Raw genomic sequence first — 27289 nt, forward strand, 5'->3', positions numbered from 1 at the left:
AAGTGCTATACAAGTATGCATATTGTTTTCTACCTACTGTCGTACAGAGAGCTAGATGCCGAGCAAACCTATCATTGCATGACCCTCGCAGTAAGCTCGTGTGGGATACTCCGCAACATCGTTCGGTCGCAGCTTTGAAGACCTGGTCTTGGCTAAGTTAGGGCTGGGCAACCCGTCACCTCGTTATGCTCCAGCTCACGATAAGAACCACCAGGCAAAAAGACACGCTGGAAGCCGTTACTCGTATAACACTCTCTGGAAAAGAGAATTTACTAGATGATACTTGACTGTTGTGCCGGCATCCGGTGAACATCTTCAAGCCCCGCGCAACACCAAGCTAACCAACCGGAGTAGTGAGATATGAAAAAAAATCAAGTCATGCTTGTAAAAGTGATATTTGGCAACTAGATGATAAATGCCGAGCATCTGATCGAGACCATGTTATACGCGTTTATGTTGCAATTGATATTAGGAAGGAAGTATAAATGTTTACAATATATATTTCCGGCACCCCGCATCTCCGCCCAACACTGGGACTCGACATCCCCGCGATGCAAGATAAATATCCGCCCGTGGAGGAATAGCCGCTTACCAGTGAACCAAATTGTCGACTATTTGGACGAATGAGAGATTGCTGATTGCTGTCATTCATTATAAATAGTGACTATCCCGCCGGTAGCCGAGTCCTGACGTACTACGGGAGCCCCGAGAGTAACCGCGCGCCTGCCTACTTAAGTCCTCTATGGTAACGGCAAGAGAGGGTGTAAGAGCTGAAAGAAGAGATGAGATAGTACTGTTGACCCTTGCTAACAACATGATTCAAAGTCTTCTACCGGGATCCTGGTCGGCAGGACTGCTGGCTGTCAGCGTCGCTCTGGTACGTACAGCCAGCTATACCTACCCCACAACATCCCTTTATGGGAAAGCCGCTGACTGACTCGCAACAACAATGTAGCCCTTGATCTGGATCGCATACACCAAATTCCTCCATCCTCTATCGAAAGTTCCCGGCCCCTTCCTCGCCTCTGTCACCCCCTTCGTCCAGCTCTACCACGGCCTCAAAGGCGACAGATATCTATGGATCTACGAACTACACCAACGATATGGCCCCCACGTCCGGCTCGCGCCGAACTTCGTCTCGATCAACAACGTGGAGGGCCTGCATAAGATCTACGGGCATGGAAATCGGTTCCGAAAGGCGGACTTTTACAACGCTTTCCCGGCCATCAAGGGTGTCTACAACACGCATAATGCTATTGATAAGCCGGTTCATGGTCGGAAGCGGAGGGTTCTTAGCCAGGCTTTCTCGGATAATGCGTTGAAGGGGATGGAGGATGTGATGCTCCTCCATGTGCGTCAGCTGTGCTCGATTCTGGCCCGTGAGCGTCCGGGGTCGCAACCGACAAGTGAGAAGGATGGTGCGACGTTCAATATGGCTAATTGGTTTGGATACCTGACGTACGATGTTATGGGCGAGCTTTGCTTTGGAAAGAGCTTTGATATGCTTATTGATAGCGCAAAGAGGCGGATGGTCCATCTGGTTGATCGCGCTGCGTATAGGCACTATGTCGTAAGTCAACACCGACAAAATTCAGAATCACCTCTGACAGTACAGTGCGGCCTGTGGATGCCCCTTGACCGCTGGAATCTAGATCAGATTTTCATTCGCCGATTGACGAACGACCGATGGAACTTTATTATGGAGTCTCGCCAGGAAGCAAACAAGCGGGCCAAGGAGAGGACATCCCTCGGACAAGACGCGAAAAAGGATTTTTTCTACTACCTCCTCAATGCCCGTGACCCTGAAACCGGAAAGGGGCTTGCTACTCAAGAGCTTTGGGGCGAAGCGAACGTTTTGATGATCGCGGGTAGTGATACAACGTCCACCAGTCTCTCTGCCGCCATCTTCTACCTTGTCCGGAACACGCACGCACTGGAGAAACTCAAGGACGAAGTCCGATCTCATTTCAACGACGTCGAGGAGATCGTCACCGGACCCGAGTTGAATCAGTTGACCTACTTGAAAGCCTGCATTGACGAAGCAATGCGTCTCGCCCCTGCTGTACCTGGATCAATCCCCCGAGAAGCCTCAGACCCTGTAGTCGCCGTCGATGGCCTCACACTCCCAGAAGGAACCGGCTGCGGTGTCCCTCCGTACTGCATTCACAGACGGCCAGATTACTACCGGGAGCCGTTCAGCTACCTTCCTGACCGCTGGATCGAGGGCGCCATCTGTAAGACGGAAAGCACTGCCTGGACAGTGACAAAGGAAGAGCTCGAAATCGCCCGGAAAGCCTTCTGCCCGTTCAGCATTGGACCTCGAGGGTGTATCGGGAAGAGCATGGCCCTCATGGAGATGCGCGTCACCCTTGCTAGACTGATGTTCTTGTTTGACTTTGAGCTGGCGGATGCGACTGGGGAGGACGAGAGTGGGCATTTCAAAATGGTGGACCACTTCGTGGTATCAAAGACCGGACCTAATGTCATTGTGCGCAAGAGGCAGTAATTTGAGTTTGATTGAGCATGTACATGTTGATGCATTGATATATAAATTAGCGTTGTTCTTTATTCTTACTCTTACTGTTATTTGATTTTGCTTTGATTTTGTTTGTCCTCCAGTCGATGGACAATGGCTAGTTTCCTGTGCGAGCGTTTTCTGTATTCTCATGACCTGATCGTTCAAGTATATCTTTTTGTGGCCCAGCTGAGCGCCTGTTCTGGCCGGACGTGCTGCAGACAGTGGCTGACTGACCACCTCTACAAAACTTCTCAACAGAGTACCTACCGCTCTTGGTTCGTGTCTGCGGGCAGGGGTGCTCGTCAGCTGGACGGTGCGCTCGATGCCGGATGATTCGTCTGACAGCGCCTGGACCCGGGTGGCTGCATGAGTTCGCTGCTGAGGGGAACTGCAACGGCTGGCTGAACATGAGGGGTATCTTTGTGAGTTTGGCTAATATTGCCGATGTGCATCAAGGATTCTGGTAGGCTCGACCGCCGCTTGTTGGCGTTTGTTCATAAGTATAAAAACCGCTGTGGGGTATCCGGACTGACTGACTTGATCGACAACAAACCGAAACAATATCTACATTGACCGTCTCTCTGACTCTCTGGCCAGAATGAGTCTCACTCAGATTTCTGTCGCCGAGCACGACTGCTACGTCCTCTTCTCAGACGGCAGCATAAAGCTATACCATCCCGGAACCAACGAGTGGAGAATCGCCATAACCGCGAACCCCGAGAACGTCCAAATCACCGGTACAAACCCACTCGGCGTCCGCCAAAAGAACGGCGCCGTCTACCGTGTCAACAGGAATAACATCGTACATAATCTCGGCACGAACGCGACGCTGCTATGGAGCCACAAGGGCACCTTCTGGCAGTGGCAGAAGGGAAACGCAAACCTCTACTGCATGGGCTACGAAACTGGCGGGAGATGGCAAGTCCGCAATACGAACCCGCATCTCAAAGACTTGACCTTTACACAGGACGGTGTCTACGAGCTGGGCGTGGCTGGGCAGATCGCGCGGTATCAGGCGCCTGGGAAGTGGGTGACGGTTGACTCGAGCTACTCGAATACCGCTATTGCTGCTGATGACGAGGCACTGTATGCTTTGAAGAGAGATGGGAAGGTTTACAGGTTTGTTGAGGGCAATTGGCAGGGGATTGGTGGTACAAAGGCGTTGCACATTGCGGCGGGCGAGGCTGGCCTGTTTGCGCTTCGTGACGATGCAATGATTTATCAGTATGAGGGGACTGGGTCGGCATGGAAGCTGGTGAACCAAAATATCGATACACTCAGTATTGCCGTGGCGAGCTCTGCCTACCGCGTCAACAACAGAGGTGAAATCTTTATCCTTCGAGATAACGGTGTATGGAATCGCATCAAGGAGGAGGATCCTCATCCTGCCCCGCCAACACCTGGTGGTGTGCAGCCGGAGAAGGTATACAACGGGGGTTATACCAACGCCTCAGCGATCCGCCTTCGCATTGGGAATGGAGGTGCCGGACAGACCGGTCTCGTGGAGGGTATGCATTCTATGTCTGGCTAGGGATCATTTCTCGCTGCTAAATGGATACAGCCCTCGCAAATGCCTACATCAAATCCCGCGTCGCAAAAGGAGCCGAGCCGTTCCAAGTCGCCTGGTACAAGAGCGACACAACCGAGTCAATAAACTACCTCAAGGACGGCGTCGCGGACGTCGCAATCACCTACACAGAAGCGGCCGAGGAGCTCGCCATCGAACATGGAATCGCCCTCTCCCCATGTCACTACATCTTCCGCGAGCACTTCCTGCTAACAGGCCCACCCTCCAACCCAGCAAAACTAAACCCCAACGACGACATCCTGCACCAGATCTCGACACTCTATACAGCTGCCGACGCAGGGAACACCGACCCGCCCGTCCGATTCCTCAGCCGCTACGACAAGTCCGCGACGAGCATCAAGGACTCCGAGCTCTGGATCAAAATCGGCCAGGTGCCCTGGGCCATGAAGTACTCGAACTGGTACCACCAGTACATGGCGTACCCGATCCAGGCCCTCACGGCGGCAGCGGCGCTCCAGGAATACACATTGACCGACTGGGGCACTTATCTGTCTGTAGATGATAGCGTGAGGAGTCAGCTTACGGTGTACAAGCATGGCCTGGATGACCCGCGAGATCTCCTGCTTATGCCGGCGCATCTGCTTGTTGGTGCGAAAGCGCAGGATCTTGATCTCGCGAAGGACTTTGCGGCTTGGGCAACGGGGACGGAGGGGCAGGCGGTTATTAGGGGTTTTGTGAAGCGTGGGGAGCAGGTTTATTCGACGGCGCCGTAGGTGATCTGTACGCAACGCTATGTCTGAGTGGTTTCTTTAATTCTACTAGGATGAACTCAATTACAGCTTTCTAGCTTCTATTCTATGTGCAATACACCCGATCAATCTGCCTCCTATCACGTACAGAGCAAGGGAGTAACAACCGGTTATATCAGGATAACAACGTGCGCCACATCGGACAAGAGCCGATGATTCGAGGCGCAATCTTGCAACCCTTGGCGTGCATCTCTCAATGGATCGCCACTGCAATGACCCGTAATTAGCAAAGAGCAATACGAACTACCCCTCCTTGCTTCCAACCGACCTATAAGACGAATACTTGGCAAAGTAAAGCTTCCCCAAGGGTCTTGACCGAGGTCTTGGCCTCCTTGCAGGTTGCGGAGCATTCCGCGATCTGCCCATGGGGAAGTTCAGCTGGAATGCGGGGGAGTTGGAGGGTCCATTTCCTTAAGATCCAGATTGCGTCTCTGGCTATCAAGTAAATCCATCCCACCGATTATACCATCCAAATGCACACCATGAAGAACCCCTCCGATTCAGATCTTGAGAAACCCTCTGCGACCGCGGTGGAGGGAAATGTTAGTCCGCCCAGTTCAGATTCAGTCGAGGGCGCCTTCTCAGCGCAAATGCAAAAGCGCGTCCTCCGCAAGATGGACCTGAGATTGATTCCCATGCTTGCGCTGCTCTACCTCCTCGCGTTCCTTGACAGGGGCAATATCGGCAACGCGAAGATCGAGGGCATGCTGGATGATTTGCATATGTCGGGGCAGGAGTATAATTTGTGTTGTATGTCGAACCCGGACCAGAACCCTTAAAGGAGTTGAGTTGGAATGGGATGGAGACTGGGGTTCGTTGTTTATGCTAATTCGTACTACGGGAAAAGTGACGGTGTTCTTCTTCACTTATGTCGCCTTTGAACTACCGAGTAATCTGCTTTTGAAGAAGTTGAGGCCTTCGCGGTTGTTGCCGCTGCTTATGGTTGCTTGGGGGGTTGTCATGGTTTGCTGAATTAAACTGCCAAACACAGATGAGCGATGCTGATCTGGACAGACATTAATGGGCATCGTCCAAGACTATCATGGCCTCCTGAGCGCGCGGCTCTTCCTCGGCGTCGCAGGCAAGCTACCTATAGTACTGCCTGAGCAATTCAGTCACATCTAACACGTTCAATAGAAGCCGGCCTTTACCCCGGAATCGCATACTACATCACCCTCTGGTACCCCCGGCACCTCGCCCAATATAGACAAGCGATGTTCTTCAGCGCCGCGAGTATCGCCGGTGCATTTTCGGGAATTCTAGCGTGGGCTATAGCGGTATGTCTTTACCACCACCTCTACCACCACTTCAACCTCCACAAATGCTACCGTCTCTTTGCTTCTTGGTTAAAAAGTTGCTTATTGGACTGTAGAAAATGGACGGCGTTGGCAACTACGCTGGCTGGCGATGGATCTTCATTCTCGAGGGCATCCTCACCGTCCTCGTTGGTGTTGTCGCGCCGTTCGCGATGTACGATTTCCCCGAGACAGCGAAGTTCCTTACAGATGAGGAGAGGAAGTATGTCATTTACGCGTTGCAAAATCAGACGACCGGACAAGATGCATTTAGACAGGAGGTCGTCGAGGAGACTGCCAAGTTTCGAACCAAATATGTCCTCGATGCCTTGACGGATTGGCAGATCTATATTGCTCTTTTCAGTACGCTTCCTCACACCCTCCCTCGCCCCCTCTACGATACCATATTCACGCAACGCTAATATCCTCTTCCAAGTGTACTGGGGCATAACATGCCCTCTCTACGGAATCTCCTTCTTCCTCCCCTCGATCATAAAAGACCTAGGGTATACCTCATCAACGGCGCAACTCCTCACGGTGCCCATTTACATCACCGCAGCTGTAGTCGCTGTCTTTGGGGCGTGGCTTTCAGATCGGTATAAAAAACGCTCGCCGTTTATTCTGTTTTTCATGTCGCTTATTGCGATTGGGTTTGTTATTGTTCTGGCGAGTTCGGATCGTGGTGTTCCCGGGGTCGTGTATTTTGGAGTTTTTGTTGCTGTTGTTGGTTAGTTGCTTCTTCCCTTTTCTTCTAGCTGGGCTGGCTTGGAGAGTTTGGCCTGGGCTGATGTGGTTGATATGTTAGGCATATACCCAGCCTTCCCCGGAAACGTCACCTGGGTCAGCGTCAACCTCGCCGGAGACTATAAACGGGCTGCTGGGATGGCTATGCATATTGGACTGGGTAATCTGGCTGGAGGTATATAGAACCCATTTCCCCTGCCAATCCCCCGATCCCTAGTCATAAGAGGTGCAAATAGCTGATCTGATATAACACAGCAATGGCCTCAAACTTCTACCGCGAGCAAGATGCCCCGCGGTACGTCCTGGGCCACGCACTGGAACTGGGATTTTGCGTCGTGGGCATCGTTGCTGTGCTTATTTTGCGCCTTTCCTACAAGCGCATTAATAAAAAGAGGGAGGCTATGGATGTTTCCGGGTTTGATGGGTACGAGATGGCGAAGATGGGTGATCGGTCGCCGCTTTTTAGGTATATGTTGTGATACTATAGATCAAGACGTAAGGTGGCATATAAGTAAAGGTATAAAGGTCAAAAACGGGCCAAGAATATCTTGGATTGCAACATAACGAGAGAACGAGACTGCATAGGTAGTTATCAGACGAGAAACTCAAAGCCCATGATCCTCCTTAATCAGATCCGCCGCCTTTTCAGCAACAGCATAAACACTCGCAATCAGATTCCCACTGATATTGTTTGGGAATACACTTGCGTCCGCAACCCTGAGTCCCTGCGTCCCCTTAACCCTGAGTCTACTATCCAGTGCGTCACCGAGCGCAACAGAGCCGCAGATGTGGTACTCGCCCACCACGGTATCACGGACAGCTTGCTTTGCCTGTTCGAGATCCTGCAAATCAACAGTCGCCGGGTCAGGAAACTTACGACCCGCAATGGAAAGATCGAGGCTGGGCGCGAGACCGACGCGGTCGGCCCAGCGCAGAAACGCGGCGAGTAGTGTTACGTCTGCTTCGTGGGTGATGTAGTTTGGTTGGATTACTGGTGGGACGGCGGGGTCTGACTCCATTCAATTAGTTCACGATCCTCCTTAGTCAGGTAGCAAGTGGATAGGATATACCATTGCTCTGAATATGAATGTACCCCCGCGAAACAGGATACTCAATACAACAAGCCGCGGTGATACCCGCCGGACCCCGCGGCGGCGGGGGAGAGAAAATCTGGCTCTGGTGCAAGACGCCCTCGGGGTTGACCGTCCCAGCTAGTAGGACTAACTGTAGGTTCCCTGAGATACCGCTCTCCAGGTGGGCGATGACCTGCTTGAGTTGCTCCTCGTGGAAGGGGCTAGACGGTTTGATATCGCGGATACTCTGAATAACTTCCGCCAGTTCAGGCTCCGAAATAATCCGCTTCACGGGAAAGAAGCCCTGCGTGCTACCGATGGAACTGAGTGGCCCGCCGCCAGTCTCGGTGTACTGCTCCACAGCCTGCTGCATGGCCTCGGGGACTTGGACGAGGGTGTCCGATGTGTAGACGCCAGGGTGCACCTCCCATATCACAACGGAGAGACTGTGGTCTTGGACGTTGGCGCCGACGGCTGGGTTCGGGATCTTGCATTCGACGCCTGCGGCGGAGAGGACGCTGGGATCGCCGATTCCTGATAGTTCGAGGATCTGCGGCGACATGATTGTACCTCCGCATACAATGACTTCGTGTTTTGCAGCGGCTGTGTACTCCGTTCCGTTGACGGTGATGCTTACGCCTACTGCCCTTGTGCCGTCGAGGATGACATTGTTGACTCGCGCCTCGGAGAGAAGTTTCAGGTTCGGGCGCGACTTGTTGGCCTCGTAGTACTCTCGTCCGGCGTAGCTTCGCCGTCCAGTATTGGGACCCGTGCGGGATACTGTTCCCAATGTATTGTAAAAGCCAATGTGGTCTCCGCTCCAGGCATCGACGGGGCGGTTAGGAATGTTGGTTGATTCCTGGGCGGCTTTGATGAATTCGTATTCGACTGGGAGGACGGAGTCATTAAAGCTCGTGTGGATGGGGCCCGTTGTGCCGTGGAATTCGCGGACGAGGGGGGAGGAGGCGTCGACTGCGGCGGGATTGACTTCTTCGAGGGTCTGAGGGATTAGAATATTCGTTTGATAATACGTTGTGGTGTGAGGTAGGGCCAACCTGATGCTTGCGCATATACGGCTGCATATTCTTCGCAGACCAGCCCTCATCACCAGCCAGGACAGCCCAGTCATCGTAATCCTGCAACGATCCACGCACATACATCATGTAATTCATAGCACTCGAACCATCGACAACTTTCCCACGCGGAATATGATGGACCCTGTTCCTGTTCCCTGTCTGCGGAGCTGTATATAGACACCAGTCATAGTCGGGGGTTTCGAACATCTGATGGAACGCCGCAGGGGTATCGATAAGAGGGTCATTGATGAGATATTTCCCCGCCTCGACGACGCCAACGGTTACATTGGGGTTCTCGCTTAGTCGGGCTGCGATGGTGAGCCCGGCTGTTCCGCCGCCGCAGATGATGAAGTCGAAGGTTGTTTGGGTGAACTCTTCAACGGAGGTAGGGGAGGCGTGCCCGTTTGCTCCGGGTTCGGGTGGGGCCATGTTGACGGGATTGTGGTTTTGATGCTCAATTGCAATGATCTTGACCTTGGGAATGAGAAGTGCACTGGATGGCGAGGACTTCAGCTTATATGCGGCTGACAGACATGAGAGGTTGTCACAAGCAACCGCCGAACGGGCATAACCCTGCGCGAAGGATGGATATCAAGTCTTAGCTATGATTCACCCATTGGTGGGCTCGCAAGCCCCTGTGCGGGGAAGTAAATCTCAGTTCAATCCGCGGTTCTCGGTATCAGCAATTCAATGTGATTTTAAGGCGTCCCTTGGGCCTAAATACTGGGACATTCCTCCCGAGTGGCAGCTGATCGGCTGCTTGGCGTTACTCTGTACCAGAGAAAAGGTGCTATGTGGAACCTTAGAGGATCGCTGGTTCGTCGATCTGCTGTCAGCAGTCAGCTTACACCGTGACATTCGGATCTCGTCATAGTACAGCCCTATGGACACGCTTGACATGGGGGCCGAGAGTGGAGCTTGGAATTTTGGAGGTGGAGTTGACCAGAATGTCCTTAGAAACACCGCCCTTTATCGATCGCCATAATAATCTGCTATATACATTAGAGACTCCGGGGAAGTGGTTCCTCGGTATCGGCCCATGTACTTTTCGCTTCATACTCCGTTGCCCATCGGAACTTTGCCCAATACAGCTTCATCCCAGCAATGACTTCCACCAATCACGCTTTTATCCAGCATGCTCAACACTTTAAAGATAAAGCAGCTTCCAGAGAGGAAATATCGTGGCACTACAGTCATAACAGCTCAATAACATCATGGCTCGCATGAATCCAAAGCTCTACCAGTTCCTAGTCGCCCTATTCGCCTCCTGCGGCTCGTTCCTCTACGGATACGATCTCGGCGTCATTGCGTCTGTCGTCGCTTCAGATTCCTTCATCGACCAGTTCATAAAAGGCAGCAGCTCTGTATCCGGCACGGTCGTCTCCCTTTTCACAGCGGGAGCTTTCTTCGGAGCTTATGGCGCGGGCTTTACTGACCCCCTGGGCCGCCGCAAAACGCTGGCTTTGGGCTCAGTACTTTTTATCATCGGCGGTGTTATACAGACAGCTGCCGTGAATATCGGAATGCTTTACTTCTCTCGTATATTTGCGGGATTTGGGATTGGTATCTTGGTTGAGTCGATCCCGATGTTCCAAGCTGAAATTGCTCACGCGAGGATTCGTGGTGTTTTGGGATCCTTGCAGCAGACTATGCTGGGGATTGGGGCTTTGGCGGCTTCTTGGATTGGCTATGGATGCGAGCATCATTGGTCTGAAACTGGGAATAGCGTGCAGTGGAGGTTACCGTGAGTAGCTGGCTTTAGAACAGACGGACGAGATGAGACTAATCAACCTCCAGTCTTGCGCTTCAAGTCGTCCCTGCAATCGGACTCGCCTCGTGTATTTTCTTCTTCCCCGAGTCTCCTCGTTGGCTGATCGACCACGATCGGCACGAAGAGGGCTTGAAGAATCTGGCAACACTGCACGCCAACGGCAACATCGCCGATCCATACGTCCTCGCAGAGTTTGAATTGATCAAGCAGCAGATTGAAGAAGAGCATCAGCATGGGGCCAAGTCGTACAAGGAGCTCTTCTCTAACCGATCAAATACGCGCCGTATCATTATTGCCTGTGCTTGTCAAGCTTCATCCCAGATGTAAGCACATGTTTATTGAATATGAAAACTAAAGGACTAAAGTGTGTATAGGACCGGTGTATCGGCGATCCAATACTTCTCCCCGGCAATATTCGCCCAAATCGGCATATCCACCTCTCAAACCCTCCTCTACCAAGGCATAAACTCGATTATCGGCGAACTAGCCCAGTTCATATTCTTCTTCCTCATCGACCGAGTCGGCCGTCGACCCCTCCAAATAGGCGGCAACATCGCCTGCGGCGTCGCATTCACCGTTGGCGCAGCCCTAATGGCCGTCTACCCTCCCTCGTCCACGAATACATCGGCCCACTGGGCGTTCATAGTATGCAGCACCTGGCTCTTCAACTTCTGCTTCTGCGCGTCGGGAACAATGTCCTGGATCATTCCCGCTGAGATATTCAACACTGCGACGCGCGCAAAGGGGATTAGTCTTGCGACGATGGTATCCTTTGCGTTTAATACGATGATTGGGGCCGTGACGCCGATTGCGCTAGAGCATATTGGGTGGCGGTATTATATTTTGTTTATTGCTTGTGATTTTACGAATGCGTTGTTCTTTTATCTGTTCTTGCCGGAGACGAAGGGGATCACGCTCGAGGTTATGGATGATCTGTTTACGAACTCGCCGTTGCTTGTTCCGGGGAGTCGGTGGGAACCAAGTCCGGAGTTGGATATTGAGATGGTTAAGGAGAGGAAGGATGTTCTTGTTCGGTCGGCCGTGTTGGAGGAGGAGGGCAAATAGAAGGCTGCTCGCCGCGTTCATTCAACCGCCTGGTATTGCTTGCATACCAAGTTAGTCGGTTGGTGATAAGCCAAGCTATATATATGCGTTCCCCCGGCCAGACTGAGGAAGCATGCTGGTGAAACAGAGTTTTGATGAACGATTAATGCCTTGATAGAACCTCTGTTTCATACCTGCAAAAAATAGCCACCGTTAAGTCGTTATTGGCCGCTTCATTCAAAGGGTAATCCTATTGCACCTGGGCAGCCTCTCCCGATACCTAAAAATGCAGTACAAACACAGCCTCTTCCCAGGAGATCCCTTCCGGCCCACACACCATCAATGACCAGTAAGTAAAATAGCAACTGCTGAAAATAGTAAAGTGCAAGTTGATGCATCCTCTCCTGAGACCTAAAAATGCAGTGAGAGCCACAATGTGGATTACGAGCCAGAAAAGTCAGGCAGGCATCATATGAATCATCTATTCCCTCAGAGAAGATCTTCATTGGGCGACAGGCTTTTGATTATATGCCCTAGCCAGGGCTTGTGGAAGGAGGAGAATTTCACATATCAGTTTTAGGCATAGAGTGGTTTCCATATTCCACATTGCTTAATGTTCGCAGCCTCGTAAATGCTACAGTAATTGCCGATTCATGTTTAAGAAGTAGAAGGGGACAACATAAATCTGCAGTGGTTTTCTGTGCTGGGTTCAAATACACCCACTGATAACCTCACTGGCTTGGTCAGTGCATGATTATTTATTGAAGAACTGAATTGTGATTTGTTAAAACTGTCAAAATGGAGATAGTTGATTCCACATTAACCGTCCAAAAAGGAGATATTATAAATTAGCTATAATATTGTACCACAGCCCACGACGACCGCTAAATTCCCAGCCTCATTCCCAAACTCAACCCCTATAGAAATATTGAAACAACCAGGTCTTGCAAGGAAGCACATGTCGGAAGATGAACCTAGCACTCTACAAGATCTGACTGGCTCAGAGTATACTTCCACTCTTCGCCGCACCAGGAAACAAATCCTGCAGCGCCTCCCAAGCCGGCTTGCCATCAACCGTAACATCATCCAGCGCAGGACAATCCAGGTCAAGAAGGGGCACATTCAACGCATCGGTAATCATATTCAGCGGTTCCGTAAGCGTCTCGAAGATACTGCCGAGCATATTGGGGGACAGAAACTTCAGGATCTCGAAGACGAAACAGATGAGGTTGTTTCCTTCCAACAGAGTAGTGAGGTTGAAGATGCCGTCTGTGAGATTGGAGAGGTCGATTCCAGCAAAGGAGTTAACTGTGCCGGTGTTGCCGCCAATACTAGAGTGAAGTTAGTAAGTTTCATTGTCGCGCGTTGGAATGGGCGCTGGATGGAGGCGGCGTACCTGGCAAGCGAAGGATACTTGAGAGCCCAGTTCAGGACGTCGGCGTTGAGGTTGAGGACGCCCCAGTCTGTGGGAGTCTTGTACCAGTTCTCCGGGATACGCTCCCAGCCCTCGCGGTAGGTGAGGTTGGTATCATCGCTGCCGTAGACGCCGTAGAAATTGCGGACAATTTCCTTGGCTATTTATTGAGTGAATCGTCGTTAGCCTTGCCCTGCGGAAATCACCAGCATGAGGGGCGATAGAGATACATACTCAAGACACCATCCGGCTGCTCACTCGAGTGGTTTCTGAACAACCGCGCAGGGAAAACATAAGCCGCACTGCGAATCAACATTCCCGTAACAGGGCCGTAGTAGAAGTCCGGGTTTGTCGCTTTGGCCTGCTCGAGTCGGATGGCGGCGCGTTTGCCCATCATATCGAAGGAGAGCGAGCCGTCTTCGGACTCATCGAACATGGCGTACCACTCCTCGAACAGAGTCATGTTCATTGTCGACGCGTCGCCGGTGACGTATAGGTCGTTGCGGGTGTTGGAGCCGTCAGATTCAATGATGTTGTGGGAGCCGGCGAGACCTCGAGGTTCGCCTGTGAGGAACAATGTATTGGCATTGTGGTTTCCTCAGGACAGTCTCTGTTATGGGGTATGCACGTACCTAGCAGGCCGAGCCCGTTGTTGAGGATGTTGTTTGAGCCGGTATCGCGGCCACCGATGGAGAAGCCTGCGTTGATCGATAGAGGGTTGCCAACCCAGACGGTGCCCAGGGTGGCGAGGATGAAGCCCAGGTCAACGCCCATCCCGTACACTGAGTAGGGTTAATATTTGCTATGGAACGAGGATGCTAAGAACTGACCCTCATTGATTCCTTTGACGATTTCGGAAAGCTGATTGCGGGACGTTAGAATCATTTTTCTCAGATCTCGAGGTCATGCAGCTTACCGATGCAACACCACTTCGTGGGATGTAGCCATGGTTCGCAAGAGCATTAAGTCCGGGACACGGGCCTCGCTGGTCACCGTTATCAAAGTCGGGCGGTTGGAAGGCATGCTCCCCGGTAACTGTAAGTCGGTGAGTATTTCATGGATAATTGTCTGTCTGCTTGTTAGTTTCTCACCATCGATAGGCTTGTCCAGCCCATTAACGACGAAACGCTTATCCTTCTGTTGCTCCTTCAGCTGCTCCAGGGCCTTGGCCTGCACTTCCTGCAGGTTCCATGGCTTCTCGACATTCTTGTGGCTGTGTGAAGCAGCCTTGTGCGGATTCTCAAACGAGGGAAAACAGGCCGCAGACGCTGCTAGGCCTACTAGGAGAATCCACGGTTTCATACTTTAGAAAAGAAATGACGAAGCTATGCAAATGAGTGACTGAGTTGGAACGAATGAGCGTCAAGGTTTCAGTAAGCAATCATGCGAACTGCCGGTAATAATATAAATCGGAAATAGGGACGAAGGGGAGTATCTAGACAGTACCGAGAAGCCCAGTTCAGTGGAGATTGGAACCCCTGGCGCGTCTTCGAGCTTGCTTCTACTGACTTGTGCCTGGCTTGGATGGATAACAGCATTTGATTTGGTTGACTGCTGTCACCGACCGGTTTGCAAGGAGTCAAAACGCTCGAACCGCGAATCGACTCAGATGAACTGAATCGAATACTCGGAAAATAATGGGTCTCCAGAAAGCCAAGGGCTTAAGCAGCTCCAGGACACCAGAGATAAGGCATGCCAAATAAGCTTGACCCGCGCCATTACGGAAGTGGCACATCTTGGGAGCTTTGGCAGTGGACAGAGCTGGTGGGACACTGGGAATACCCACCGGGAAGGCAAACCGTTAGTGATGGGTGGATCGGGCTACCAGGCCCCAGGGGACCAGAGGCAGGGGACGGGTGGGCCATTGAGGGCACTTGGAGCTGGCGGTTGGAGCCGTCAACTGTCAAAATTAGGGCACTGGGGAACGCGGCAGCCCGTCCGATCTGGGGCTGAGTCCGCCGGGACGGGCTGCTGTCAATCGCAATCTGTGGTCTTGGTCGGGTTATTCCAGGGTTTTCCAGGTTTTTCCAGGGCATGCCGTGGCTGTCGCAGAATTGATCGCTTTGGGGAAATGTAGAATGTAACTTGTTGGTGCTGTAGACAAGAAAGAGTATGTTGATCGTCGAGTATCTCCTTTGACGCGATTCAGGAGCATGGAGGTCTTGGAGGACGAGGAGGGTCGACTTCGTTGAATCTCCATCTCAGTTTCTTTTTTTCTCTTGAAATGTTCCATTCATTCTTTTTCTGAGTTATCGAGTCAGTCCATGCTTGTCATTCTTTTGTTATTTTCAGCATGAGGTGGTCTTTAGTGCTAGCCTTGTTGGCTTTCTTCACTGTATCTGCGACAGCCAGTCTGGCGAATCTAGCCGAGGCTCTGCCCCCATGTGCTGTACGTTTGAGGTATCCTATACTAACAGAGGGTGCAAAATGCTAATCCAGGCCTCAGCTGGAGTGCTTCATCAAGGCAATTCCCCAGTCGTCGTGCGCGCAGACCGACCAGGCATGCATGTGCACCGACGCCAACTTTACAGGAGCAGTCGAGCTCTGTGTCGCGGGGTCATGTAGTGTGCGCCAATCTCTGAGTATGTCGGCCCTGCCACCCTAGCTACCTGTCGTTGAGATGCTGACCGAATAGCTACGAAAAATGTCACTGCTACGACCTGCAATCAGCCAGTGCGCGACCGGACCAGCGTCATCTCAATGACCGGTATTGCGGGCGGAGTGTTGGCCCTCTTCATTTTCCTTCTGCGCATTTGCGCTCGACTTCCTTGTTGTGGAGGACAATTTGGGTGGGATGATGGGGTCATGGTTTTTACAATGGTATGGCCCTTGAGCACCGATTCCAGGAGCGATTACTGACCGAGTATGCAGCTTTTGGTGATTCCCATTTCTGCAATGTCACACGTCTGTAAGTATTTCCGTCCCTCCCGAAGGAAGGAAATCTCTCGATCGAATGAAAGAATTGATGGATTATTGCAGTGGCCGAGTACGGTCTTGGGAAGGATCTCTGGAATGTGCCGTTTGACAACATCACTCAGATTCTCTACGTGAGCGCGACGACAGGCTCCCTAACATCGATTCGGTTTTATGCTAACAATTCAGATCTATTTCGTCGACGAAGTCCTGTACCTCGCCGCATGCGCCCTGACGAAGATTTCAATTCTCTGCTTCTACCTCCGAGTCTTCCCCCGCCGTGAATTTCGCAACCTGGTCTACGTTGCCATCGGTCTCAACGTCGCCTATATCATTGTGTTCGACTCCATTACGATCTTCCAATGCATTCCGCTCGAAGGAGCTTGGTATCGCTGGGAGATGACGGGTGAATATCAGTGCCGCAACATCAACGCGCAGGGATGGGCCGCCGCAATCGTCAACATGATCTTAGATATCTTCGTCATGGCTTTACCGCTAAAGGAGCTCTACAGACTTAATCTGTCCTGGCGGAAGAAGTCGTTCGTCATGTCCATGTTCAGTCTGGGAATATTGTTTGTTTTGCCTCGACCCCCGTAATTCCAAAAGCTAACGAACAGCGCAGCGTTACTATTGTCAGCATCATCCGCCTCGAGTCGCTCATTGTTTTTGCAAATACAACCAACTTGACATGTAGGTCCTGGATTTGATCTTCGTTTTACCTCGCTAATAATCAAAACAGGGGACTACGTCTCAGTCGGCTACTGGAGCACGATCGAAATCCACGTGGGGGTAATCTGCGCCTGCCTCCCTGCACTGCGAGCCTTGTTTACACGCATCATGCCCAGAGTATTCGGCGACACTACCCACGGCACGAAGTCCAGGGGATCCAGATCCCGCTCGCTGGGGACGACTTCGCGGAGCACAGGTGTCAAACAGGCTGACGATCACTTTGTACCGTTGGTGGATATGTCGAGTCAGCCCAACAAGTGCTAGCAGACTTAGCAGGATTTCTTGTTTATTATTGTATAATTAGCATAGTTTTCCCCTGCTGGGGGTAATAACCTAATATTAATGAAGTTCTTTTGTCCTATGATGATCGCCCGTCTGTGGATTTTTGGGGTACGTATCACATCGAGTAGACTGGGATCTTGACTAGAAGCAATATACGCCGGCGAGCTGAACAGGCACTTGTTCGGCAGACAAGTTTCTAGTATCTCCGTAGTGTAGTTTGTTTAATATCGAGGGCATTAGCGGTGGCCACAGTGGAGCACGGTGTCAAACTAAGAGCCGTTGGCCCGCTGCGCCGCCGAAGATCTCTTCCACAGCGAGTAGCAGGTGACAGGTAACTAGCCCTGCCTGGGCCCAAAGATGGCCTCCTGAGTCATGAAAATCCTGCCTGAATGCTACCTCCCAGGCTACATCCCAGGCGGATGGTAATGGGCTACGAGGCTAGGGGGTAGCTATGTCAGGATCACGGACTCAGCTTTTGGAGCTCGGGGCTTCGGAGGGCGTGCTATTGTGCGTACGAAGTAGAGCTTTTTCAGGAGGTTCCTATCTTTGCATTCATTTCTCATGGCTATAAGTAGCTGTCTTATATGAAAACGGAGGCGTTTGGATGAGTTTGTTTGTTCTCCAACCCGTTCAAGTCTTGTCATTTTTTACCTTCATTTATTATTGTACTATACATAATCTTTAATTCGCCATGCTGGTCCTCAAGGGCTTAAGCTTTCTCTCTATCCTTTCCAGCCTGGTGAGAGGTCCCCCCGTGGTCGCCGCCCACGCGCACGGCCACCAACACTTCCATCGCAGCTCCGACAACAACACTACCGAGTATGACTACATCGTCGTCGGTTCCGGCGCCGGTGGCGGTCCTCTCGCCGCTCGTCTAGCTCGAGGCGGACACAAGGTTCTCCTACTGGATGCCGGTGACGACCAGGGCGAGGCCTTGCATCAACAGATTCCCGCTCTGCAGCTGCACTCCGTCGAGTACGAGCCCATGCGATGGGACTACTACGTGAACCACTACGACGACCTCGCCCGGCAGGAGGAAGACAGCAAAATGAACTACCGCACTCCCGATGGCGATCTATACACCGGAAACAACCCGCCCCAGGGTTCGGAACCGTTGGGTATCTTGTATCCTCGATCAGGAACTCTGGGCGGTTGCACTGCGCACAATGCCATGGTGTAAGCATCATATCATACTACTTTATGATATGAACCAAAGCTAATGAAAATTCCTAAGGACAATCTACCCCTACGAGCGCGACTGGGATGACCTCGCCGCCCTGACAGGAAACGATACCTGGTCGGCCGAGAACATGCGCGACTACTTCAAGCGCCTCGAGAACAACCGCTACGCACCCAGCGACATTGTCAGCCACGGCTTCAGCGGCTGGCTCCAGACCTCACTCACCCAGCTCGTTCTCGTCCTCGAAGACGTCAAGCTCCTCTCCCTGGTCATCGCAGCCGGCACGGCAGTCGGCCAGAACCTCGTCGGCAAGGTCATCAACACTGTGACTGGTCTGGGAGAGATTCTGCTCCGCGATCTCAACAGTGGCCTGTCGTGGCGCGAGAAGGCCGAGGGACTCTTCCAGGTTCCTCTTGCCGTCAAGGTCCCTGACTACAAGCGCACTGGACCAAGGGACTTCCTTCTTGATACTGTTGACGAGGGCTACGACCTCGACATCCAGCTCACCACTCTCGTTACAAATGTTATCTTCGATCAGTCTGGTGCTACCCCCCGCGCTGTGGGTGTGGACTACCTGCAAGGCAAGAGCCTCTACCGCGCCGACCCCCGCGCAGGCTCAACCGCCTCCGGAACCTCCGGCAAAGCCTACGCCAGCAAAGAAGTCATCATATCCGCCGGTACATTCAACACGCCTCAGCTGCTCAAGCTCAGTGGTGTTGGTGCCAAGGCTGAGCTGGAAAAGCACAACATCGAAACAATCGTCGACCTCCCCGGCGTCGGCAAGAACATGCAGGACCGCTACGAAGCAACCATCATCGGCAAATCGCCTACAGACTTCACCATCACGTCCAAGTGCACCTTCCTCGAGTCCGACCCAGACCCTTGCTACGAGGACTGGAAGAACGGCGTTGGTTACAAGGGCACGTACATGACCAACGGTATTGCCATCGCTATCATCAAGAAGTCCTCTGTCGCTGAGTACGACGAGCCCGATATCCTGATATCCGGCGCACCCGGAAACTTCCCAGGCTATTTCCCCGGTTTCGCGCACAACTCTCTCAAAGACGCACAGCACTGGTCGTGGATCGTGCTCAAGTCCCGCTCGCGCAACAACGCCGGCACCGTCGAGCTCCGCTCCACCGATCCCCGCGACACACCCCTCATCAACTTCTACACCTTCGACGAGGGCAATACTGCATCCGACGCTGACGAGAAGGACCTCCAGGCGATGTTCGAGGGCATGAAGTTCTCGCGCGACATCTTCGACAACCTTGTTCCGCTTGACGGCGACTTCAGCGAGGTCTGGCCGGGTAGAGGGAATGTTACCGATGAGCAGGAGATGAAGGAGCATATCAAGCGCGAGGCTTGGGGGCACCATGCTTGCTGCACGGCGCCGATTGGGACAGACGATGACGAGATGGCTGTGCTGGATGGCGACTTCCGCGTCCGTGGGGTTGAGGGGCTTAGGGTTGTTGATGCGAGTGTCTTCCCTAAGATTCCGGGGTACTATATTGCTACGCCCATCTATATGATTAGTGAGAAGGCCGCGGATGTGATTCTGGCGGATGCTGGGAAGTGGTAATCATGGAGCAGTCTTCATGTAAATAATACCTTTCTAATTCTAATGCATTACTATGTGGCTCAAGCATGAGTGCGATCAAAGTAGGGGCAGATGGTTGGATTTTTCGGGGCCCAAGTATAGGGCACCTATCTCATGGACTGTCAATATCATACAGCGGGCCGAATACGACCTAAAGGTAACTCTTAACCAGGAATCAATACACGCTTTCCTTTAATCCTTGGCTCTCCAGTGCCCAGGCAACTCTGAATCGTTCATCAACAGCACACAGGGCCGTCTCAGATACATCAGATACCAGTCAATTTGTGTCTACTAGATCTATGTAATGCGAGCAATATTCCACGATGTTCATATACATCCACCCGACATCTTCCTTGTCATATTCCGTCTCGCCATCTTCGAACCAGGGATGAACCTGCTACACCCGCTTACCAGGCTCCCGATACCCCTGAAATGGCTGACTCTAGTAACTCTTGGTGGATCTCGTCTCACCTCACAGGAAGCGATAACCACCAGTATATGGTGCTGTCCCACGTCCTTGCCACCGATGCTTACGGCCTCTACCGCGACGACATCTACGACATCACCGAGCCCGCCTACGCCCAGTTCTCCGAGATGACCACCACCCAGGTCCTCGCAGCCAACAGCCAGGACGGCAAGGTCGACACCCGCACCACCGATTTCTTTTTTTTCGGCTCTGTCCTGGCCAACAACTCTATCACCAAGCTGCGCACCGCGTGAAACAGAACAGACCTCCAAATTCGACCTGATCAACGAGCTGACCGCCCCCGTCGTTTTCAACACCGGCTTCGGCGGCCTCTTCCATTTCGGTCCAGACCAGACGGGCGAATAGTCCATGCCTGTGGGGGAAACCTCGAGCTCCCTAATCTTCAACAGCAAGAAGGTCGCCGTCAACGAGGAGCGCTCCCGGACTTGATATGGCCGCCAGTGGAATGCCGGGTCCGCGCCCACCAGCCTCACCTGGACCTGGTTCCAGCTGCACATTGACTATGGGAAGAGAGACCGGAACGAGCTTGTCTCTTCTGGATGTACGACAGCGACGCCAAGGGCCATCGCCGGTGGGCTACCACTCAGTCAGATGCCGGCATCAACAACGTTCAGCCGGTCTCCACCGTTGACGCGTCTGACGAATCTTGGACGTCCCCGCATACCAACGCGACTTACGATCAAGCCTGGACGATTGTTCTCCAGGATAGCACCACACTCACAGTTCAAACCACCGACGAGGACCAGGAGCTTTGGGCCGCCAGTGGCTTTGCTACCTACGAGGGTTTTGCCACTGTGACTGGAATCAACGCTGACGGGGAGTGCGTGACCGGGTTTGGGCTCGTCGAGATCCAGGGTGTTTTCTAGGCGGCTGGAACTCAAACTTGGTGTCTTTCCCCGGTGAAGTCCCGAAGCGGTCCGTTAAACCCTCAATCTTAATGTCGGAGATCGAGGGTGGGAGCAGTGTTAGATGGAATTTTGACAGTTTTACTTGTAACTAGGTTTAAAATGGTGGCTCAAGTACGACTGAGCGGACGGGAAGTCCCTATTCTCAATACCCTATTGTCATATGCACTTAGTAGTGCGCATATACTCGAGCAATACAGACCAACTAATAAGCAGAAGCAACTCCAACATGCACGCTGTTCTTGTAACGCGCGAACAATCCACAGCTTACTTCTACGCGACCACACTTAACACCGTGATTTAAACAGTAATTTGAGCATCCTGTTAGCTTCTGTGCAACCACTGTGATCCTCGACCAAGTCAATATACATCATGAAAGCCGCAAAAAGGCGCTGTGGTGTTTTGCACTTTTCGCTCAGAACACCCAGGGTTTGCATTGCATGTACATGTATATATACCGACAACCCCATCGTCCCTCATCTCTTACCCGCTAGACTGCCTCCTTCTCTAGACTATAGACCGGGGATTCTTGCTCTTCATGACGAGGAAGTGTCTCACTGGACGAGTCCCTGTTACTGTTAATTGAAACGCAATCCTCCCGGACCGACCCGCGCAAGTACAGGGACAAACAGACACGCGAGCGAATATATGTAAAGCCACTCTCAGCTCTACCCTAGCCTGCATCTACTTATCTCCTCTTGCCGCTGCCGCTTGTCTTCCTTTTTCTTGCGCCTTTCCTTGCGCCCTCCGCACATGGCCCCGATCACGCAAACAAGTATAAATAGGGCGACGAAGTCCCCCATTGATCCCGGGGCCGACCCCTACCCCCCTTTTTCTTTTCTTTTTTTGGAGTGGCTCTCCATTTATTCCCTATCAAAGTGCCTTATTAAGTGTCTATCGAGGGTGGGTTGCTTGGGGTTGAACATGTTTCGCGAGGAGAATGGAAGTTCTGGTAGGAGGCAGGGGTTGGGTAGATCGTAGAGTTGGGAAATGGCCAAGTTTTTCTACTGGAGAGTACTATTCTTATACTTGTTGGAAAATGGCTTCGTTGATTATTCTAAATAGTTATTATACTTTACTGTAAGCAGTTTCAAAGTGACAAGAGACAAGTGAAAGGATGAGACCATTGACACTTTGATAATCCTTGGTTTGAAGAGATACAAGAACAAGCATCGCGATACACAATAAAGGAAATCAAGGTCAGAATGGAGAAGAATGCAGTACGTATGAGATGCTCGGCGCAAAGAACGTCAGCCCTCTTCACCATTTTGATTATCTTTCTTGGCTGAGACATCAAACAATGAGGTGCCTGTCACTTCCCCCTCGCCCAGAAAGGTGAACCGCACGAGAAACCATATTTCTCGTCATGAATCGCAGCTGCTGCCGGTGCCGGTGTCGTAGTTGGATGCCGGTCCCAGGAGTCCTCGAGAAAGGTGAGCTGGTCGTCCGCAAGTCTCGGAGTTGCATGTAGTCTTGCCCGCATAAATCGCCACGTCCAGGACCAGTGCTGTGAGGATCGGACTCCAGATCCTTCTCGAGGTCCCTGCAATGGAGTTTCCTCCACGCGTCTCGATGTGCCACGGGCGCACCAGCGCCACGGCTGGAACCAGATGAACACCAAGAAAACGACGCAAAAAACGAGGCCGAGCGATATGCCGACGCCGAATCTGATGACTGTCTTGTCGGAGATTGTCGCGCCGATAGTGTCGCAGCTTTCTCTATCCTGGCAGTTTGCGTCTGTGCCGTCTCGGGGGTGCAGTGGGATGATCATGATGCTCTTGGTTGATAGTGCGCTCGACAGATGATGGGCTGGATGAATTCAATGAGAAAGGCTGTGAATAGGCATCAACTGTGAATGAGTATCGAATCGATGTGCGTAAGAAAAGCAGACGGATGGTGTCGTTGTCGCCTCGAGGACGGGGATAGGGTAGCATCACGGGGATAGGCGCTGATGTCTTCGCCGGGGTTCGGAGATACGTTACTGTAGGCATCACAGGAGACATAGCTAACCAGTGACCCGCTTGTGAACGACGAGATGCGTCTATATATTTAAACTATGTAACCTAGGGCAGTTAATTGTTCGAGCAAAGGACATGCCACCTGGATATAAATATATACAACGGCTAGTCACTATGCACTCGAAACAACAGCCAACTGACTATTGACAGCAACATTCCTCTTCAAATCCGGCGACGGGAATCCCTCGATCTGGACTCCCTTTTTAAAAAGCAGACAATGCGTCGACCCGCCAAAATGGAACATGCCGATCTGCTCTCCCTTGGTGATATGCTGCCCTTCCTTCACTGTCACCTCACAAGTCGAAACCTCACACATGCCAATCCCCAAGAAAGCCATGAGCCCGATATCCGGGTTGTCGCATTCGATGAAAATAATTGCCCTCGTGGCGACACAGCTCAGGTACTCCTGTGTCGTCACCTCGCCACCGGCATCAATCTTCTGTCCGTTTGGTTTGTCCTCTTTCGCACCCCATAACCCTTCGAATAGCGGCTCCGAGTAGTACGTCCCAGGGACGACGTACGCTTTGGCGACCTTTCCACTGACTGGAGCATGCCACCGGTGATAGCTCAGCGCGCTGAGAAATGCCTGGTAGACCGTCCCGCCTTCAAATTGCGGGGCGAGCTCATCGTGCGAGAGCATATCGTACACCGAGTACGGCTGCGTCTTGATCCAAAAGGTGTCTCTTGCTTTGATATCCCGCGCAATTTTATACGGCTGAGACTCGCACGCATTGACAACAACACGATCATCATCAGGCGACGCAACAGGGCGAACACCTTCACGAAAGACGCGAGTGAAGAAATCATCCCACGACTTGAAGCCGTGATACTCTTTGCTGGGGTCACAGACGAATAGCTGATCAAACTCGTGTTTTGTATCTCTCGGTGCATTCGCGACATGCACAAGACTCTCTTTGCCGTCTTGTCCAAACCAGCTATACTCGTCATTTCCCAAAACCTCCCTCGACTCTGGCGACATGAGATACTCTCCCCACGCATCAAGCACCTTCTTAATCATGGCATTAACATCCGGATCAAGGTAGGCCGCATACCCGCTCGGCGTCCCCATACTCCAGTCCAGCACCGCATTAATCGGCAACCCAACCAGTCCCACCTTGAGCGAGAAGTCATTCCAGGACGGTGCAGTAGTCAGTAAATAATTCAAGACTTCTAGCATATGATGGTAGTCGCGTAACTGAGGACACCCGGTGGGATCGGCAGAGTAGTGTCTGTTTTTCGGGACCTCGGCGAACGTGCTGGAGATGAGCATGTAGACGCGGGTGTTGCTCTCGATCAGGTCTCTAAATTCTTGTAGCACTGGATGGAGTTCCTTTTCCTTGTTCTTGTCGACGTGGGCGATTACCCCGCCAAGCCACTTGTGGTGGGCGTCGTAGTCGGGGGGCATCCAGTGCCCGACTCTACAGTATTTTCTTAGCCACATCTAACAAAAATGTGACGAACTTACTGATGATAGCGGTGGGTAGGACTGTGCTTAGGCATCTTGAGCGTAATGGACATAAGAAATATTGACTTGGCAGGCACGAGGTACTGCTAGGTACTAGGTAGCTTTATATACACAGTTGCCATCAACATGACGTCATAGCACACGTATATAGCACTCGTCACCATATAGTTGCTATTTAATTCAAGTCAAACTGAAACCCGCCATATCGCGCATTAAACGCCGCCACATACCCATCCGTAAACCCGCGATCATACCCCGGCTCCGCCTGCTGCACCGTCTGATCAGACATCTTAAACGACTGCTCCACCGTAACACTATCCTTGCGGCGCTGCGGCGGCGGTAGGATAGGACTAACGGGTATACTCTCCTGCCGACTGCGGGCGAGCGGCGGGGCCCCGGGTGAGGAAACGGAGGTGATGACCGTGTTGGTCGAGTTATCTTCTAGGTCGGGGCGCCAGTGTTTCGGGTCTTCGTAGCCGGGATTCGAGGCGTTGGCTGTAAGGGTGGACAAGGCGTGCTTGCCGCCTTGGGCGCGGCGGCGGTTGCGGTAGGAGGAGTTGTTGTCGAGGAACCAGCGGAATAGCGGGCGGAGGGTGATGAGACTGCCGGCGATGATGGCTAGGCCGGTTTCGATGACTGACCAGATAGCGATTTGATATGTGGAGTCTTCATGATTGTCAGTATTTGGACACAAAAGTAGTCTCAATGAGAGGCGTACAGAGAAAGTCGACGTCGGAATAGTACTTGAGGTATGGCAGTCGAATGACAACGGCAATGCTGGCACTGTTCAAGTCAGCCTCCAAATAATCATCGGCCGGATGGTAGGCGGCCTACACTGCACCCAAACTAAGAATGCCCATGAGAGCAAGCTTCGTTCTCCGCGTCATCTGCAGCGGCCAAACCAGAAACACCGGAAGTATGCCGAGGGTAACGTCGCAAACAATCGTAAGGGAGCTGTAAGTGTATGCGATGATCAAAAGAATGTCGGTGGACAGACATTTGCCCGTCTTGAAAATATTGGTCCGCTCCCAAAAGTACTCAACCGGTTGGCAGTCAAACAGCAGGACCAGCCAAAACACCATGCCGATAACCACAATAACCACGCAAATAGCCCAGAGAATGAAACGATGGTGACGGCGGACGGCCAGGCGGAGGAGGGCGAGGGCAATGGCGACTTTGGAGACTGCGGATGCCCAGAGGTAGAGCATTTGGCCGAGCCACCACAGCTACCTAATTAGCAACAACCTTTTGTCCTGGATAATCGACATACCTTCAACGCTTGCTGGAGAGATCGCAAGTTAGGAAAATCCGCCATTTTATGCCCAACACCAGCGTACGACCCCATCATGCAAAGAGCGGACAATGCCATAAACAGCGCCAGCGCCATGAGCATCAGCGCATCGTCCCAGCCGAATGCGCGCACAATGTGGAGCCTGACAAAACACCGCATCGAGACAGCGATGATTGACAGGCCGACCATGACCGCAGAGACCACGAAGATGGCCAGACTGCGGTCAACCAGAGGCAGATCCTCCATCTTGAATTGCCGAACCAGAGTTCTCAGAACCGAACCCCAAGACCGGGGTCCAGGGGAGGGAATGCTTTAATATGTTGGTCGCTAGACGGATCAGCAGAAGCGAAAAGTGCAGATCGATGCAGGTCGTTTCATGAACTACGGCCTGAGCGGCGAGCCCAGGGGCAATGCTGCATTATTGCAGAACAGAGCACATTTAGACTGACAAGCCGACTGGAGTCATGGAAAGGGGAGGCAAAGCAGACTCTGCAGAGCACAGATCTCGTGCATCAGAACGGTGGAGACGCACGGGGTCGTATACTCCACGCAGTTCCAGATCGATCGATGAGAGCCGACAAGGTTGGCGCTACACGAGTCGTGGGGGAGTCTAGGCGGTTTAGGGCAGTCACGCCCGGCTTCTTCCTTTTATAGTCAAATCACAGTCAGTTGGGTTTTAAATCACGAGTCAGCTGCCTAATTTTTGGCCTGACATTGTAGAGTCTAGTCTTCTCTGGTTTCACATTCGGCATGCTCGTGTCCCTGACAGCCGCACTCGTGAAGGAGTGAGCCTGGCTCATTTGACACTTGACACTGGCTTGAGCTGCACTGGTCGCGCTGAGAGCATCCATGGTTGCATGCAGAGGCTCCAACGGCGTCCAATTTAAGCGGTTTCAGGGCTGCCGAAGACTCCGACGAGGACCCGGATCGACAGTATTCAACCCGGTCTGGGGCGTGCTTATTCCCGATCGAGGCAGTGAAACTGGACCTCATCAAATTGCCAGGATTGAGTCTACACTCGCAGATGCAGTCTGAAACATGCTGACGAACCTCCCTCCGACCACCTGCATTCAATTCTTGCTGTGCATTTATTGCGGAAAAGCACAATAAATTGACCAACCAGCAATGAGAAAAAATGTCGTCATGG

The 27289-nt window shown here is 52.2% G+C and overlaps 10 protein-coding genes across 10 annotated transcripts; 6 read left to right on the plus strand and 4 right to left on the minus strand.

Annotated features, from left to right (window-relative positions):
* Positions 1-814: 814 nt before the first annotated feature.
* BDV17DRAFT_288991 (cytochrome P450) lies at positions 815-2506 on the plus strand (the record flags this gene model as incomplete). Its single annotated transcript, XM_073761550.1, has 3 exons — positions 815-877; positions 956-1570; positions 1616-2506. 3 exons carry the CDS (start codon positions 815-817, stop codon positions 2504-2506), a joined length of 1569 nt encoding a protein of 522 aa, XP_073618287.1.
* A 516-nt stretch (positions 2507-3022) lies between these two features.
* On the plus strand, positions 3023-5008 carry BDV17DRAFT_16319 (uncharacterized protein). Its single transcript, XM_073754701.1, has 2 exons — positions 3023-4026; positions 4080-5008. Exons 1-2 carry the CDS (start codon positions 3117-3119, stop codon positions 4817-4819), a joined length of 1650 nt encoding a protein of 549 aa, XP_073618288.1. The 5' UTR covers positions 3023-3116; the 3' UTR covers positions 4820-5008.
* Positions 5009-5046: 38 nt separating this feature from the next.
* BDV17DRAFT_256854 (major facilitator superfamily domain-containing protein) lies at positions 5047-7489 on the plus strand. Its single transcript, XM_073757132.1, has 8 exons — positions 5047-5605; positions 5703-5818; positions 5870-5936; positions 5993-6132; positions 6228-6513; positions 6587-6877; positions 6956-7069; positions 7150-7489. The coding sequence occupies exons 1-8, from the start codon at positions 5329-5331 to the stop codon at positions 7371-7373; spliced, it is 1515 nt and encodes a 504-aa protein (XP_073618289.1). The 5' UTR covers positions 5047-5328; the 3' UTR covers positions 7374-7489.
* A 10-nt stretch (positions 7490-7499) lies between these two features.
* Positions 7500-9472, minus strand: BDV17DRAFT_280305 (GMC family oxidoreductase; the record flags this gene model as incomplete). Its single annotated transcript, XM_073759859.1, has 3 exons — positions 7500-7903; positions 7965-8967; positions 9023-9472. 3 exons carry the CDS (start codon positions 9470-9472, stop codon positions 7500-7502), a joined length of 1857 nt encoding a protein of 618 aa, XP_073618290.1.
* Positions 9473-10257: 785 nt separating this feature from the next.
* On the plus strand, positions 10258-11879 carry BDV17DRAFT_288995 (sugar porter family MFS transporter; the record flags this gene model as incomplete). Its single annotated transcript, XM_073761551.1, has 3 exons — positions 10258-10787; positions 10841-11137; positions 11189-11879. 3 exons carry the CDS (start codon positions 10258-10260, stop codon positions 11877-11879), a joined length of 1518 nt encoding a protein of 505 aa, XP_073618291.1.
* A 979-nt stretch (positions 11880-12858) lies between these two features.
* BDV17DRAFT_288996 (peroxidase family protein) lies at positions 12859-15308 on the minus strand (the record flags this gene model as incomplete). The annotated part of the gene is made up of 8 exons (XM_073761552.1): positions 12859-13189; positions 13255-13432; positions 13507-13836; positions 13905-14054; positions 14103-14133; positions 14189-14307; positions 14364-14549; positions 15059-15308. 8 exons carry the CDS (start codon positions 15306-15308, stop codon positions 12859-12861), a joined length of 1575 nt encoding a protein of 524 aa, XP_073618292.1.
* Positions 15309-15565: 257 nt separating this feature from the next.
* On the plus strand, positions 15566-19958 carry BDV17DRAFT_297185 (uncharacterized protein; the record flags this gene model as incomplete). The annotated part of the gene is made up of 10 exons (XM_073763448.1): positions 15566-15661; positions 15719-15854; positions 15908-16092; positions 16144-16180; positions 16252-16319; positions 16375-16757; positions 16808-16875; positions 16925-17141; positions 17995-18372; positions 18431-19958. The coding sequence occupies 10 exons, from the start codon at positions 15566-15568 to the stop codon at positions 19956-19958; spliced, it is 3096 nt and encodes a 1031-aa protein (XP_073618293.1).
* A 450-nt stretch (positions 19959-20408) lies between these two features.
* On the plus strand, positions 20409-21329 carry BDV17DRAFT_288999 (uncharacterized protein; the record flags this gene model as incomplete). The annotated part of the gene is made up of 2 exons (XM_073761553.1): positions 20409-20692; positions 21014-21329. The coding sequence occupies 2 exons, from the start codon at positions 20409-20411 to the stop codon at positions 21327-21329; spliced, it is 600 nt and encodes a 199-aa protein (XP_073618294.1).
* Positions 21330-23396: 2067 nt separating this feature from the next.
* On the minus strand, positions 23397-24902 carry BDV17DRAFT_256858 (phosphatidylserine decarboxylase family protein). Its single transcript, XM_073757133.1, has 2 exons — positions 24852-24902; positions 23397-24804 (listed from the first exon to the last, which is right to left on the minus strand). Exons 1-2 carry the CDS (start codon positions 24884-24886, stop codon positions 23499-23501), a joined length of 1341 nt encoding a protein of 446 aa, XP_073618295.1. The 5' UTR covers positions 24887-24902; the 3' UTR covers positions 23397-23498.
* Positions 24903-25026: 124 nt separating this feature from the next.
* On the minus strand, positions 25027-26388 carry BDV17DRAFT_289002 (uncharacterized protein; the record flags this gene model as incomplete). Its single annotated transcript, XM_073761554.1, has 4 exons — positions 25027-25517; positions 25570-25634; positions 25686-26077; positions 26122-26388. 4 exons carry the CDS (start codon positions 26386-26388, stop codon positions 25027-25029), a joined length of 1215 nt encoding a protein of 404 aa, XP_073618296.1.
* Positions 26389-27289: the final 901 nt, after the last annotated feature.

This window comes from Aspergillus undulatus (genome assembly GCF_047715775.1).
Source record: "Aspergillus undulatus strain CBS 261.88 unplaced genomic scaffold BDV17scaffold_10, whole genome shotgun sequence".
NCBI lineage: Eukaryota > Fungi > Ascomycota > Eurotiomycetes > Eurotiales > Aspergillaceae > Aspergillus > Aspergillus undulatus.